The sequence below is a fragment of the Leuciscus leuciscus genome (genome assembly GCF_965113295.1).
Source record: "Leuciscus leuciscus genome assembly, chromosome: 13".
Classification (NCBI taxonomy): domain Eukaryota; kingdom Metazoa; phylum Chordata; class Actinopteri; order Cypriniformes; family Leuciscidae; genus Leuciscus; species Leuciscus leuciscus.
In genome coordinates, this window is record NC_138737.1 from 10382090 (window position 1) to 10400271 (window position 18182).

Consider the following 18182-nt stretch of genomic DNA (forward strand, 5'->3'; position numbering starts at 1 on the left):
TCAGAATAAATCATATATCCCAGATTCTTTTACTTAACATTCATCAAGAACAGAATATTAGCAAAACAGGGTAACGGCAAGTTTAAAATACTCGAGACATTTTATTCAAAATATACTTATGCACTGAAATTAGTATATTAATATATCAATAGTATGCATACGAATTGTATTATGCTGATAGGATAATAATGTGTTTAAAGAAAGGCAATAAAAAGGTTATTGTTCTGCAGCACCACGTTTTGACTTTAAACATGCATCGCTCACATTTATTTAATTCCATCATAACCTTTTGAAAGTTAATAATCCGATTCCTGTATTTCAGTCCACAAAACCACTTCAGACCTCTTAAAATGATAAGTAAGACTTCTTTTATACCATTTGAGACATTAACCTTAACTTTGATTAAACTGAATTTAAGACATTTTAAGACTTTTTTTTTTTTTAGAACCAGCAGGGATCCATATTGTGAATGTAGTCAAAGTTTAAGGGGTTGAACAACACTTTGTGAATATATTCACAATATAGCACGTATGTTATTGCTTAAGTACATCATGTCAAACTGCAATTTGTTGCATAAAATTCCAAACCGAGTGCATCATTAAATTGCCTCATTAAGGCTTAATAAGTGTGACTGCACAACATGCACAGAACACACATGTACCAGTTCAGTATAAGAAAAGGAGAACACATTCCTTGAAGGAACGCCTGCCTTCCAGGAAGCAATTACATTGTTTGTGCATATTCAGAGTTCAATTGCATGTCTCTGTCATTCTGGAAGGACCTCTGCTCTTCGTGAACTTCATTCATGTGCGTTAGCTGACAGCCATGTGGCTTTATGTTCCTGAGCGAGCCAAGTTTACAAAGACACAATAGCTTTGACTGTACAGAGTTTACATTGTGATGAATAGCTGTAGAGTTCAGTTTGTCTTTCTATTTGATGCCTGTTCACACATATCAGGTTTCATTACAGGGAGAGAAAGAAAGAGATATCGCTAATGCTATAGTGCACAGAAACTCGGTTTCTCTTTGATTTTACAAACAAAACAAAAAAGTCTCTCAATGTTATATTGTGATGTTTAGAATAAAGTCAAATCCCACTGCATTTAAAGGCTATATTCAATAAATACACTAATATTCAAAAGTTTGGGGTCTATTAGGTTTTTTTTCATTTTTGAAAGAAGTCTCTTATGATCATTATGGGTGCATTTATTTAATCAAATATACAGAAAAACAGTAATATTGTGAAATATAATTGCAATATAATTGTCATTCTAATATCCTGTTTTGTTGCTTAAGAAGCATTTCTTATTATCATCAATGTTGAAATCAGTTATTTTTGTGGAAACCGAAATATATATTTTTTTTTTTCAGGATTCTTTGATGAATAGAATGTTTAAAAGTGTTTGGTTTTTTTAAGTCTTTTTTTAAATGTCTTAAAAAAAATTCATTGACCCCCAAACTTTTGAACGATAATGTTATTAAATAAATAAATAAAATAAAATAAAATGTCTTACTGCATTACAATCAAAAACTACAGTATATATACTCAACTATATAAAACGTTTAATATATGATATAAATTCTACCATTTTTCAAAGTGAAATTAATCACCAAGAATCTAAATATACAAAACAAAGCAATATCTTTTCTCAGAAAATTGAATGTGGGCGTAACCAGGCTGCTTTTAAAACTGAATTGACGCATATAATGATGTTGTGACAAAGTGAGTAATCCAACTCTTATGACCATGAAGATAAATTAGCTATCTTTCCAAAATAGTATTTTTTTATTTATTTCTCTAATTATTTGCAGAAGTTTCCTTTTATATTTTATTTTATTGTATTTATTTAATTATTTAAATGTCATGCTCATTGATGAGCTTCATTTGGCTCCTAAAAATATTATGCGGACACAAAAAAAAAAAAAAAAAAAAATTAACAGGCAAACAGTCTGATAAACAATAAGAACAAAGTGCCTTTATCTTTAGTATGAATAAACTTGTGAAATCCACTGAAGATGAACTGCAAGCAATTTAAAATGAGCACAATCCCACAGCACCACCTACTGGTGTGAATTACACAACAATCACACGTCCAAACTATAGGAGAACGTCCTGCATTTTCCCAGATCTGTGAGGCGCAGCAAAGACACTGAGACACCATGATAAAACTGAAGAAGTCTCATCAGCATGACAACACAGGCTGTTACCTCATCATCATGGACCAGCTCTTTCTTCACCACCTTCATGGCGTAAATCTGTTCGTTCTTCTTGAGTCGGACCAGCAGCACTTTGGCGTAACTGCCCCTCCCGATGACACGGATCATGTCAAAGTCCCCCAGGCCGAGACACTGAGAGATCTGAATCCCCTCGATCCCGTCCACCACCGCCTTCAGATCCTGTGTGCACACACAGCGGAAACCTTTTGTCCAAACTGTTAGAACATTTCTCTTGGACAAACTCGAAAATGCTGCGGACATACAGTGTGGTTTCACGTTACATGCATTCCTTTAAACAGTAGAGATAAAGAATTTGAGTAAAAGCATTTGTATATGATTTTTAGCGAATGAAACCTCGTGGAAATTTGGGATAATCAGTTATGAGCTGCGTCTTACCTCTGTGTCATCTTCGGCTTTCTCCACTTTCCGGTTGTGTGCTAAGAAAGGGACTGGAACTGAGAGACAGAGAAAGAGAGACTTTCTTATTATTTTCTTGTCCTTTACATTTTTGTTCTGTAGTGTTATTCATTGAAACTTCCTTTTTCAAATATTCTATATATTTTGTCTTTTTGAACTTACGTTTGCAGTTTTGTTTTTACATTGTTTCCTAAAGTTCAAGTCTGATTCATTATAGTGAATTGGTTCATTTAGAAAAAATAAATAAATAAATAAAAAAAACTTTTATTTTGCTGCATAAGAATAAAATAACAATAATTATCAGCAATGACTATAACAATAATAATTATTAATATTATTAATTTATATATTAAGAGAGTATAGGATAAAGTTTTTCAAAAAAAAAAAAATATATATATATATATATATTTCCCATTTAAGTTTCACAGCAGTTTGAATTAGTTGGTCTAATTCGTGAACTGGTCCTTTCAGACAGTAAATTTCAATGCAGTAGTAAAAAAAAAAAGATTAATTAATTAGTTTGATGCATCACTCAGAAATAATAATACTTATCAGCAATTATTATTACTATTATTATTATATAAATCTATATATTAGGAGAGGATAGAAGAAAGTATTTTAACATTGAAAAGAACTACATTTTTCCCTTTAAATTTCACAACAAATGGATTTGGAAGTATAATCCTTTTCATTATAGTGAATTGGTTTATACAGACAGTTTATTTTATTGCAGCAGTTAAAAATGAAAAAAAATTAGTGTAATTTTAACTGTAAAATATTGTAAAAACGCTATTGTGCATTGTTGGATTTACCGGTTTAAATAGCAATTTTCTTATTTGCAAATTACAGTCTTATACTGTTTTTATTCTGTAAATATCTTTACATTTGTACTGTATTTTTTACAGAATTCTTCTGGCAACCACAGCGGCCAGGATTCTTTTTGTAAATAAACGGGATTAGTTCGATTCATCACTCAGAAAAGTTCTCAAAAAAACATTTTACACTAAAATACATTGTATGTTTTGAATTAGATTAAATAAATCAAATGTTGTTTTTTGTTCTAAACCTAACTTACAGTTTAACCCCCAAACAAAGTCCCCCCTTACAGTTGAATCACTTCCAAAGGTTTAAAAATTAGTGTAAAGTGCCCCATTATGCTTTATTTTATTTATATTACCTCTCATGTAGTGTGTAATATAGTAGTTGCATGTGAATGTAAAATGTCTGTAAAGTTTTAAAGGTCAAAGTGCACAGCAGATAAAGTTATTGTCTCCTAAAAGAAAGAATCGATTCTGAACTGAACTGAAACGAATCGTCAGCATATCCTGTCTTACTTCCTGTTACATACCTACGTAACAATGTAACAAATTTGTACAGCGCCAGCCTATGGTCTTCATTGGCTGTCCGCGAATGACGTGTACTTTGACCCGCCCTCAAACACTGTAGATGTAGCTGAAGCCTGGAAGAGTTTGGTTCGTGTTGCCGACATGTCAAGAAGACACTGTTTTCTGCACTGTGAATCAACTTTGCACGCACTTCAAAAAGATAAGGACTCACAATAGAATTGATACGGAAAAAAACAGCGCCATCGTTCCTCGATACCACTGAGCAAGCACTGAGGAAGCCTCCAGAGCTGAAATTCAGATATGGAAATGGGCGTTTCGTTTCCAACACGAAAGAAGTAGGAGTAGACCAATCATAAAAGACTGGGCAATCTGACCAATCAGAGCACAGTAGGCTCTCGGAAAGGCGGGGTTTAGAGAGACTGAAGCTCTCTTTGACTCTTTGAGAAATTAGGTGATGTCCAATGTATATTGTGAGAAATTGTATGTGTTTTTTGACCTTGGATGAATTGTAAACCTATTGTAGAAGACCTCCAAAACAAAATTAAGAACCTTTAAAATAGCACAATGGGGCACTTTAAATTAATCAAATTCAAAAGAACAATTTCCTTTCACAAATCACTAAGAGAATTGTTTAATGTGTAATGCTATAAGATTCCAGCAGGGGGAGCCACAGACTGGGCTGTCTCAGAGGGATGAGCATCTCTCTCTCTCTCTCTCTCTCTCTCTCAACTGGGTCAATGTGACATTACTCACACCTGATGTACTACAGTATCCTACCACAGTCAGCAGTGCCCTCTGACAGATAGAGGACAGAATGACCCCAATACCCCCACAAAAACAGCATTTACACATGCACACAGTGGAGATGGAGACCTACTTGCGTCTGTTTCTTCAGGGTCCTCAGGGGGGAGCTCCACTTCCTCTCCACTTTTATCATCATCTACCAACGGCTCCTGTGATGGCATGACTGGATCCTGCAGAGAAAAAAACAGATGATACGGGCAAGGTATTTTTCAAATGTCTTTTTCCCCCTCTCCTCTTTGAGGCTCCAAATCAGAATCTCACTTATCCCAACGTGAAATCAAAACCTATTTACTTTCTTAATAAAGGTCCCTAGTGCAAGAGATGTATAAATATTTTCATAATCTTTTATCAAAATCTAATAACTTTCTCTACCTCTGAAATGAATTTTCTTATCTGCTGTTGACATAACAAAAATTATGTAAACCAACGTCACAGTTTGCTCTTCACAATCCAATTAAAACACAATGGATACAATTATTCCATGTTCTACATTATTTCCCACTGAATACTGTTTCACAAAATGTCATATTTTGAAATGTTTCTGAAACTTTTCAAACTTTCTTGACCACAAAAAGAAAATAAATCAAGTAGACAATTATTATTATTATTATTAACATATTATTGAAACATTAATATAATATATAATTAAATAACAATAATAATATGTGACCCTGGACCACAAAACCAGTCACATGGGTAAATTTTATGAATTGAGATTTATACATCATATGAAAGCTGGATAAATAATATATGATATTTGATATTTGAAAATCTGGAATCTGAGGGTGCAAAAAAATCTAAATATTTGGAAAATCGCCTTTAAAATTGTCCATTTATGTTCGCGATTGTGCTGCATTCACTCACAAAAATAAATGTTTTATATATTTACGGTAGGAAATTTACAAAAAATCTTCATGGAACATGATCTTTACTTAATTGCCTAAAGATTTTTGCCATAAAAGAAAATCAATAATTTTGACCCATACAATGTATTGTTGGCTATTGTCACAAATATACCCGTGCGACATGTGACTGGTTTTGTGATCCAGGGTCACATATAGCAATGTTTCCAATTCTATTACAAAGGAAATTTTTAAACCAGATAGATAGATAGCTAAGTATTCTCAGTCAAAACTCAAGACCATAAATGTTTAACAACAAAATGATGACATACATTTGAGAGAGAGATAAAGAGAGAAAAAGAACTATAATGAAAGGAGGCGGTCGAATGACAGAATGTCTTCACAAAATGAGGATAAAGTCAGACTGTAAAGCTCATCAGTTTTGGGTTCTGTTCGAAAAACATCGGATGTAGGAAATCCGAGGTCTGATGTCTTCTGTCACGTAAATAAATCAGGAGTACAATGTTGAATTTCATACTGAATTTCTGACATGCAGAAACAGTTTCTTGCAGAAGGTGGTGTTGTGAAGATGTTTGATGTTTAATGTTACAGTTTTTCAGTCTATGATTTCGACAGTCTAAGCAAGCACAGAATCAGGTCAATTCAATACTGACAAAGACAGTGTTATCATCTGACAAATTCCACAAGGGCTATCTTGAAACACTGTTTAAAAAATCCAACAACACTCTTGAGAAGTGAGAAGAGAGGCAAACTCTTTTTTAAAAGGTCAATAAAACATTACAATGAAACAGTGATGAGGTTCTCAACCAAGGAGGATGTGCTTATTTGAATGAAATGACAAATACAAGAAATATTATTTTTACATTTTGCAAGTCAAATTTTTCACTTCTTTATGTTTTCAAGTCTGACTTCATTTGAATTAGGACTCTCAGTGACAACAGACAGATGATGAATATTTTTAGAGCCGACTAAAAGACTCACCATATGCCTTTGACAGGTCAGTGAGACGAGCTTGTGACAGCGTTTATGGACCAGAAGCTTGCAGTTGATACACTTGTATCCCTGACGCCCCAGTCCCCATATCCTCTCGCTGCAGTGGCCACAGTACGCTTTCTGAGAGAGACACAGACACACACGACTACTGAAGTTAGACTATGGTTATCTGTGATCAGATTAGCAAGTCGAAACACTTCATGAATGAGTTAATCTGTTAACAACAAACTTAAGTAAACTGGGAAAGAAAAGGGTAGATGGCACACATGAGCTGAGTAATGAATTCTGAATTCAAATTAAGTTGAAATAAAGCATGGTGACGTGAATACACTACTGTTCAAAAGTTTGGGGATTTAATAAAAAATTTATAAAAAAAGTATCTAGCAAGGATTCAAAAATTGATCAAAAGGATGATCATCCATGACCATAAGGATGTTTTTTTAATATATTTTTCACTTTTTTTTCTCTACTCATTAAATAATTCTGTTCTTGAAAGAAAGTTGAAAGTTCTAGAAAGTTGTAACAGTGTTCCCACAAAAAATATTAAGCAGCACACTTGTTTTCCACATTAATAATAATATTAAATGTTTCTTGAGCACAAATCAGCATATTAGAATGATTCCTCAATGATCATGTGACACTGAAGACTGGAGGAATTCAGCTTTGCCATCACAGGGATAAAATATATTAAAATAGAAAACAGTTATTCTAAACTGCAATAATATTTCACAATATTACCCTTTTTTTTTATTGTATTTTTGATCAAATAAATGCAGTTTTGGCGAGCATAAACATTGGAACTGTATGTAAAGATCAACAATTTCTGACAGGACGTTGATCAGATAAATATCCCGCATCATACTTGTATCAATGTATTATATTTACATTTTATGTATTGCTAAACACATTCTAGATGACACACACTCAGCATCTGTACATATTTAAAGCCTAGCTAATGATTTCAACAGATTTGGTTTAAAATCCAAGCTCGGCAGATCAGAGGACTCTGCTGACTGCTGTAACCAACAATAAGGTTTCAAAAGAACACACACACCCACACCTGCTCACACACATGCCCTGTGAGTCATAAATAAATGAAAATATCTTTAGCTCAGTTAGTTGTGAGGTTCTCCATCTGTCTGCCGGTGAGAGAAAATGAGCAAGAGACTGAGAGGGACACAATGTTACAGTTAAAAAAAATGCTATATAAAAGCATGATAGAAATATAGTAAATAATACCGGTCAAAACTGTGGAATGATTTGCAAAATACAGAAAAGGAGGACATAGGAAAAACCAAGAAAGATGCTAAGCACAAGTCTTCTGTGCATGTGATCTGCAAAGCGTCCACCAGGGGGCTCTAACAGCAGGACTTCAGTGCTACATGTAGCATAATCCTATTAAAATATGCTAATCTTTCATTAACGGGCATGCTCTTCCACTGACAGTTTCCCCTCTCTGCCATAGCTGATAACTGAGCATCATCTGGTTTAACGGACCTTCAACAAACCCTCAGAGGAGGACTCAGTGGATATAAGATGCTCTTCTTGTCAGTGCTTGACGTTTCCTCCGTGTTCCTCGACTCTATTTCACAGCTCTGTGAGCATGTCATGATCCCTGTGCTGCCGGTGAGGTTTTAGACAAACACTTTCTCACCATCTAAGAAGATGTTCACCTGCTGCAGTGATTTCTCTGTATCTTTGAAGCCTCCAGCCCTGATGAATGACCTACATTTTCTTGGCGCTTTCTGTCAGGTGCTCAGTTTATGTAACTGGGGTTAAACGTTCGGAAATCAGGGCTTGAAAGTAGCACACATCATCTAAAGCTTGAAGCTGGCACCGGGAAATACATGTTCCTTATGATTAGGGATGGGAATAGTAAAGAGTTGAACCGTTCTGGTTCATCAATGATTCCATTAACAATTATTTTAGTACATGAAAGGAATAAATATTAGGGAAAAAAAAGTTATGCAATTCCATTACCAAATGATGACATTATATGTACAACTATTATTGTGTTTTTACAGACTTTTAAATGACTTTTCAATGTGTTTAATGACTTGCAAAGTGTATAATGTGTATAATGTTAACATAACCTTGTCAAAGTAACAAGTCAGTCACAATGATTTACAGCTAGTTGTAAGCTATATGTCTGATTCACTAAAAAAGAACCAACTCATAAGATTCATTCATTCTCTAATTGGACTACACTGGTTGTGCTGTATGTGTCTGATTCACTAAAAAGAAGAGACTCATAAGAGTCAGTCATTCTCCAACAAGACCACACACTGGTTGCCCTGTATGTGTTTGATTCACTCAAAAAATCCTGCCCATAAGAGTCATTTGTTCAGGAATCAGAGTATACTGGTTGCATTGCATGTATTTGATTCACTAAAAAGAACCGGCTCACAAGAGTCATTCATTGTGAAACCAAACTTCACTGGTCATGTTGTGCCTGCAAAGGTCTGTTTCGTGCTGTAGATTCAGTAGTGTTTCAGTGCTGGTAAATAGCACTGTCAGAATATTTGAGTATGCTGATCTGTCCATGGAAGAATGCACAAACAAAAACTGTTAACAAAACCAAATTAGTCAGTTTGCGGAGCAGCGACTTATCTGAAATCCAGCCGCTTATCAAGACCTAATCTTTAGCTTTTTGTGGAACTAGCACAAAAGACTTCCTGTGTTTTGACAGGGAATGAAAAACAGAGAAAGAAGTATTACATTTCCCAACGCGTCTGTTTTATTTCTGACCAAAATCTCAGGATCTTCCTCAAGGACGACTAGAAGGCAGGAAATGATCAAAGAACAACATCATGAATTCACCTGAAGCAATATGCACTGATTCTGTGCCGTTATTCTTAGAAATCTGTGCAATCTTTCATATAAACATCTCTTTCTTCTCTCCCCCTTTCGCATCTGAATCCCAGCACAGCTTCCACCCCATGGACTTTTTGAACATATCGAGCCAGCGCTGCTAAGCAAACGCAGTGCCAGAGAAACAATGTGTATCCGCACCCATTTAAAACACATCAAGTCTGCACGTATCGGGCTTCCATTCAGGACAGTGGATTAAACTTTAAACCCAACCAATTGTCCCCAACAAAAAGCAAACATTTAACACAGCTGAGCGAAAGGGGCCTTCAGGGCCGAGCGTGTGCATCACGTATCCCAGATACAGCAGGAATATCATGGGAATGTAAGGGAAGATTCTCTACTCTCTAAAGACTTGAAAATACTACTACTGCCACTGATGACTGAATACAGCTACTGAAACATCTAAATAAGCCTTTGTTTGTGTTGTTGTGATTATTAAGCTGAAAAAAAGGAAATAGATTGAGAAAATCAGCAAAAACGTTGTTCAGAATTCAACATGATGTATATGATCAGCATGTTTACATACCAACCTATATGAGTGTTGTGGTGTGGGTGTTGTTAATCTTTAATCTCTTCAATTTGCGAATAGTTTAGCCAATCACGACAGAAGTAATTTGCATAAAAAGGTATACAGCCTGATTAACTCTTAGGGCCCTATCTTGCACCCAGCGCAAGTGACTTTGTACACCGACGCATGTATCATTCCTATTTTGCACCCGCGCAAAGCGGACTTTTCCCTCCACAGAAGCACGTCGGTAAGTTAGGAAATACACTTGCGCTCCCGGGGGCGGTTCAGCGCAAAGAGGAGGCGTGTTCCGGCGCAAACGTTCATTCATGCTATTTTGCAGGTTTAGAAAACAATTGCGCCACTAACCAGGAAAAAATAGTTTAAAGTCAGTGGCGCGTTGCGCATGTTATTCATATGCTATTTTAAGGGCGCATGCTTGGCCATAATCAATGTAGCGTGTGCACAACGCACATAGCCTACACTTTGATTCTCTCATCTACACAGAAGCAGCAGTTTTCATTTTTGAATACATTATTACGATAGATAGATAGATAGATAGATAGATAGATAGATAGATAGATAGATAGATAGATAGATAGATAGATAGATAGATAGACTATTTATTATAAAAGCATACATCTAGCTTACACATTTACCCAAATTATCATACGCCTGTTTAACCGAAGTTAATTTGGGTGGGTTTCTCCATTTCAATGTAACTTCTCTCTTTTACGGCCGTGACGAGAGCGTTGCTCTCCTTGGCTGTGAACCGCTCCTGGCGCGCGCCTGGCAAATCCGCCGTTTCAATAGCAATCCGCTATGGAAAAAGCGCGTTTGCTCTTAAAGGGAATGTGAGATGACGCTCTGATTGGTTTATTTCACGTTACGCCCAAACCACACCTATGAATAATGAAGCTACTTCAGACCAACCCATTTTAGATTTGCGCCTGGCGCAATAGTCATTTATCCCGCCGGGAAAATAGCAACAGCGCCGAGACCCGCCCACAAAGTTACTTGCGCTTTGCGCTTTGACACTTGCGTTTCAGATCGTTAAAATAGGGCCCCATATGTCAGAGAAAGGGCGGGAAATAGTCTTTCAAGACTAATTACGACTTTTCTTGGTGCAAAAGCTCTTGACTAAAATTATAATTGGACTTTGGAAAAGAAAAGAGGATTGATATGAATTTGGCATCTTAAAATCTGAAGTATAAGTGGGTTGGACAGAGTAATGTCCCACATGACAAAAGAACAGCTTATTTCTAGCCTTTTTCAATTTCACTTTCAGTTTTTCAATCTATTAAAATGAAAAAATCTAATTTAAAGAAAGTGGTACAGCATTTTGTTGCCATAATGAATGAATTATACTAAATTAACACATTAAATCAACAGATCAGTTGTCGCAAATGAAGACAAGAGAACATTTTTAGCCTTTCTCAATTTTCACTTTGAATAAAGCTGTTTTTGAATAAAGGTTGTCAATTGATTAACTTTTTAAAGTAAATTAATAACATAATTTGCAGATTAATTAAGTAAACAAATCGCAATTAAGCAAATATATCCATATTTTATAAAACATAAATGTGACCCTGGACCACAAAACCAGTCTTATGGGTAAATGTTTTTAAATTGAGATTTATACATAATCTGAAGGCTGAATAAATAAGCTTTCCGTTTATGTATGGTTTGTTAGGATAGGACAATATTTGAGATATTGAGATAATCGCCTTTAAAGTTGTCCATTTATGTTGCCAATTTTGCTGCACCCACAAACAAAAGTACATTTTTTATATATTTAAGATATTTATATATATTTATATTTAAGGTAGAAGATGTACAAAATATCTTCATGGATCATGATCTTTACTTAACCCTAATGATTCCCTCATTATCGTAATGATTTAACCCTTAACACGATAATGTTAATCATTATCGTAATGATTAACGTTAACCCTCATTATCCTAATGATTTTTGGCATAAAATAAAAATCGATAATTTTGACCCATACAATGTTTTTTGGCTATTGCCACAAATATACCGGTGCGACTTATGACTGGTTTTGTGGTCCAGGGTCACAAATGCAAAAAATTCAATAAATAAATCAAACAGGAAAATAAATTAATTAATTCCAAAGAAAGATGATAATTCAAAGACATTATTGTGGCAAGTATAGTATAGTAAAGTATAAATGAGAAAATAGACAAAAAGTGCATGGTCAATATACACTCACCTAAAGGATTATTAGGAACACCTGTTCAATTTCTCATTAATGCAATTATCTAATCAACCAATCACATGGCAGTTGCGAAAATGCCTTGTTGATGCTAGAGGTCAGAGGAGAATGGACCGACTGATTCAAGCTGATAGAAGAGCAACTTTGACTAAAATAACCACTCGTTACAACCGAGGTATGCAGCAAAGCATTTGTGAAGCCACAACACGCACAACCTTGAGGCGGATGGGCTACAACAGCAGAAGACCCCACCGGGTACCACTCATCTCCACTACAAATAGGAAAAAGAGGCTACAATTTGCACGAGCTCACCAAAATTGGACAGTTGAAGACTGGAAAAATGTTGCCTAGTCTGATGAGTCTGGATTTCTGTTGAGACATTCAGATGGTAGAGTCAGAATTTGGCGTAAACAGAATGAGAACATGGATCCATCATGCCTTGTTACCACTGCGCAGGCTGGTGGTGGTGGTGTAATGGTGTGGGGGATGTTTTCTTGACACACTTTAGGCCCCTTAGTGCCAATTGGGCATCGTTTAAATGCCACGGCCTACCTGAGCATTGTTTCTGACCATGTCCATCCCTTTATGACCACCATGTACCCATCCTCTGATGGCTACTTCCAGCAGGATAATGCACCATGTCACAAAGCTCGAATCATTTCAAATTGGTTTCTTGAACATGACAATGAGTTCACTGTACTAAAATGGCCCCCACAGTCACCAGATCTCAACCCAATAGAGCATCTTTGGGATGTGGTGGAACGGGAGCTTCGTGCCCTGGATGTGCATCCCACAAATCTCCATCAACTGCAAGATGCTATCCTATCAATATGGGCCAACATTTCTAAAGAATGCTTTCAGCACCTTGTTGAATCAATGCCACGTAGAATTAAGGCAGTTCTGAAGGCGAAAGGGGGTCAAACACAGTATTAGTATGGTGTTCCTAATAATCCTTTAGGTGAGTGTATATTGTTTCCATATTCATCATACAAAACTAACACACTAATTGGACAGCACTAATCTGAATCATTTATAAGTATGTCATGTAGAGCAGGAGATGGAAAATGACCAGAGACACAACTTAAAAATTTAATGCAAAACTTTTAACCCAGCAGAAGAATATCAGTCTTCTTTTTGCAGCTCACTATTTTTTTATGAGGAGCAGGAAAAAGCACCAAGAGAGGATCAAATGTTTATGTCAGACACTTTCATATGCGCACCCACCCTCTCACACACACACATACATAGATACATACACACACACACACACACACACACACACACACACACACACACACACACACACACACACACACACAGCCCTCCTCGCCTGCCTCTGTATTTTTCACTTCCTCTCCTCCTAATCCTCCCCCTTTCTCTCTCTTTTGTAAAGAGGGAATAAAACATGTCTAATTCAAAGTCATCCATGTCGTTTAGCAGTTTCTCAAACACACACACTCCTGAGCCATAAGTGGGACACTGACAATAATTACAAGGACCTGAGGCTCTTCAGAGTGACATCATCTGTGAATCATCCGCATGCATATGAGCGCTGCCCTATCGGCCCAAAAACGCCCACATAGATAGCACACACACTCTGATCACACACACACTAATCACAATCTTAGATACATGCTCAGATCTCAAAACAAATGGACTGGGGCTCATCAACCGGAGTTCAAGTTTGAAAGGAATGCAAAGCATGCTTGGCAGAACTGGCACAGAACAAGGACAAATCCTGAGAAAGACATTTACATTGAAAAGCAGTGACAGAAAACAAACACAAGCAAGTAAAAATAGTATTTTTGCTCACATATGAGAACACCATGTAACTGCTTCAGCAGGGAAAAATGTAAGGATGAGGAAAAGCATGGGAGAAAGACACGGGGTGTGATTTCATTCTGTTCCCTCACGACTTGGCAAACGCTCCACATCATCCTTACAGCACAGCAGAGCTGGATCAGACTCACCATGAGGATTCACCCGAGATGCCTTACAAATGATTCAACCGGGATGGATTTCTAAGTGCTGGATGAAATAGATTTCCATTTACAATGTGCTCCATGAAGTTAATTTGATAGGGATTTTGGCCACCATCCCTTAAACGACTACACAGAATGCAATGGAGGCAAAAAGTACAATCTGTCCAATAAAGCAGAACATGCCTTAAACTAGTGAAGGGACTGAACACTGGAGTTGTAGGTATATTTGATAGTTAGGTCCTAATATTTATATATTCACACTTATGTACCACAAACGCAACACCTGCCGCCTCCATCACAACGGCAACAGATGCCACTTGCGCTTTTTATGACATCATAAAATAATCTCTATGAATATGAATACGGACTCAAGTTTGAAGAATATCTGCTTCTCTTTACATTTATATTAAAATGTAGAATACGGCTCCTTTAAATTGTTATTATTGGTGTCTGAAGGTGAAGGTTAAGTGTTAAGTGTTTGTTATCTCTGCCAATGGTGTTGAAAATACAGGTCAGTCGGCTAAGAGATGAGAGAAACCCAGGCTCAGATTTTATCGACCGTGCCCTCAGAAGAGCCGAGATGAGTGAAGTGCCTGGAAATGATCTCAGCGCATTACCACACACACACACACACACACACTATTAAAACACTCACCATTAAAACAGTGCTATGACTGTCTAGAGTTTGTGCATGTCAATATCCATCACTTAATGCGAGTCATTTGAAAGAGGCACTTTGTTTTCTTACCTGTTAAGGAAGGACATGCTAACAGCAGAGTTCAGACAAGGTCGGTCTTTCGTAGCATGAGCAAACCTTTTAAACATTCGCAATTTAATACCCACAGAAAAGATCAAGCCCTATGACATTCTCCCTTAAAAACAATATCAAAAAGATTTTAAAAAACCACTACAAAAACACTAGATGTGAAGAATTACGACCATATCTCCATTTCTGTAACCGCTCAATTGCAGTTTGCTTAGTTTTAGGGGCTGTTTCTTTTATTACAAGTACCCGATGTCTAATTACGCTCTCAAGCTCCAACGCTCAGTCTGATACACCACAGACGCCACACCTGCCACCTTCATCGCCTCGGCAACAGATGCCAATTTCCTTATTTATGACATCATAAATTAATCTCTGTGAACTGCAGACTCAAATTTAAGGGAAATCTCCTCCTCTTTTCATTTTCAGACACAACACACGCGATCAAAGAGCCAAAACAACATGGACAAGCGGAAATAATCTCAGTAAACTGCACAAGTCTTGTGTCGTTCCGCCACATTACAGGAAAATAAACTTCTAGAAGTCGAAAGAGGCTTTGAAATGCATCCGTGTTGTTTGTGAGAAGGACGTGACATGATTATTGTCACACATATGATAGATGAACATGGAAACAGTGAGAAAAAAAAAGTAATGGGTAAAACTCAATCTATTATACAGCCTTTAAATTGATTTGTTACAGATTTTACATATCCTGTCTGTCCAAAGGGAGCTGCGAACTAAGAGACAAAGATAGATCCAGAGGTGCTGATGGGAGAGAGGGACGGAACGAGTCAGATCCTTAAAAGAAGGACAGAGAGAGGGAAAAACGTGACCCACTTCTACTCTGTCCCTTGTTTCTATGGAGAATGAGAGGAGGGAGTGGAAAAGTAGCAGGAGGGCAGAATGTGTTCTCAGAGAGATAGAGATGCGCCAACAGGAAGTTACTCTGATGTTGAATGGACTCTGAATACTAGCTAACTACTTATTGACTACTATTAAAAAAAATTATAAGTGAAATAGGTATCATGCATGTTAAATTATTAAAATTTTTTAGTATGCTACATTACTGTCTTACTGTCAAGACTTTACATTGCATGTGGTTGGCAATGCATCTAGTTATCATCTTATGAATACAATTTTTTATAATAATATAATGTTAATATTTTTGTAAATATGTATTAAACAATCACGTTATCAAATATTATTCAGATATTGAAAAAGAAAAAAATATAACACTTATTTTATTTTTATATAATGTTTATTTATCTAATGTTAATCAAATAAGAAAATGTTATCAAATAATGATTAGAAAATAGGTATTAACAATAGATGCTTCTCACTGGAAACGGAAGGTCTGACGGCTTTGCGTTGTGGGATACAATATTCCATGCTTTGTGCATTTGGGCAAATTTTAAATCTATTATAATTTCATATAAATATATTTTATTTTTGTAAAAATGTCTATATAAACAAATCTGATATAAAATTCAAATATAAAAAATAATAAAAACATTCAGAACATTACTTTTAAAATGTTAAAATTAATCAAATCTAAATCAAAGAATTTGATTAATTCAGGATTTAAACAAGAGATTCTTCCATATATTCAATTCATATAGAAAATGTGCACACAGTATACATATAGAATGCTGTTTGGAACGATGTTTTTGTAATTCCGTTTGGTGTCGCTAGTAGCGCAGAAATTATGCAGTGTATCTTTAAACAGCCACCATTAGCTTGGTTAAAAGTGTTTTACACTCATGGACTCAAATGGATGTCTGCAGAGCTTTGCCCCGCCAGGAGTCTGACATTAGAGCTTTTCAGGAAATCTGAAAAATTAGACTCTAGACATGATTTTGGAAGAACTGCTTATCTTGATGATGTCATCCTGCAGTTTAGCCATATTGCTCATAATGTAGTCAAACATTGATCCCCTTGTTAAAGAGACATGAGAAGAGTACTTTACGCACATTACCATGACACACACCTGCTGTGGTGAGGAGTTTTCCGAGGGCACTGTGTTCATCATGTGTCTCTCTAAGCCTCTTTCTCTTTCTGTTTTCTTCTTATCCTCTATCTCTGCCAAGGGCCATTGAAACATCTCCAAGAAAAGGGACATTTCAGTGTTCGCAAAAATAGCACAAGCGAAAATGAACAATGTCCCTCTCCCGTCTCTCCCCTGTCTTCGTTCCTCCCTCTCTCTCTTCTATCACTCTCTCTTGTGTTGTTTTGGTGTTCTTCTTTGTCTGGCACATGTTCTGCTCAGTAGAAGAATGAAGACTACTGGAGGAAGAGGTCTGCATTAACATAACAAACCCTCAAGGGATGATATCTGATTAAAGGCAGGGCATCGCTGCATAAAACAGACATCGCACTCAAGAGCCTCGGTCTATCTCTCCCTTCCCTTCCTATCGGCTTTCTATCAGTCAGTATGATAAACATTTCACTCAAGCACTAGATTGGGGTTGGAGTGGGAGAACTGGGGCTAACAAACACTTTTCAAGCAGACAACTAAACACACCACCAAAAGAAGATAAAAAGGATAACACCAAAACCTTTCAACAGCTCCAGATAATTATTGATGGTTTAAGAGTCAGATACTTTTTGTAACAGTTACTACTACAGTTTAATATGCTAACAGTTGCTACTTCACCAACTTATCAACAGTCACTAGTAAATCTACAGATTTGTAACAGCTGTAGATATTCATCATAACAGTCAATACTATGCACTAAATATGCTTACAGTCAATGCAACTGCTAACATGCTAATAGTTAGCTAAATGCTAACAGTCGCTATTAGGGCTACTTAATCATTCAATCATTTATTCAGGAACAAAAAAAATGTCATTTAAAGAGAAGGGTTAGACAATAAAAATATATTTGCTATTATATTAAAAACACACTACCATTCAAAAGTTTGGTTCGTATAGTTTTTTTTATGAGTCTCTTAGGTTCAGCTCTTATGTGCCATAGAAACGCAACATTTTCAAATATTATTAATATTTAAAATAAATGTTTCGTCTTTAATATATTTTAAAATGTAATTTATTTCTGTGCCTGCAAAGCTGAACTCAGCGTCACATGATCCTTCAGGAATTATTCCAATATGCTGATTTGGTGCTCACATAACATTCCTTATTATTATCAATGTTGAAAACCGTTGCACTGCTTAATGTTTTTTCAGG

General features: G+C 36.1%; 1 protein-coding gene across 3 annotated transcripts in view; it reads right to left on the bottom strand.

Annotated features, from left to right (window-relative positions):
• The window catches only part of prkcz (protein kinase C, zeta), a 114660-nt gene that overhangs the window by 32814 nt on the left and 63664 nt on the right, over nucleotides 1–18182 (bottom strand). For all 3 annotated transcript variants that reach the window (XM_082188295.1, XM_082188297.1, XM_082188296.1), the window contains 4 exons: nucleotides 6629–6760; nucleotides 4858–4954; nucleotides 2614–2672; nucleotides 2209–2397 (listed from right to left, as the gene is read on the bottom strand). In XM_082188295.1, the coding sequence (XP_082044421.1) occupies nucleotides 2209–2397; nucleotides 2614–2672; nucleotides 4858–4954; nucleotides 6629–6760 (477 nt within the window). The remainder of the gene's footprint in view (nucleotides 1–2208; nucleotides 2398–2613; nucleotides 2673–4857; nucleotides 4955–6628; nucleotides 6761–18182) is intronic.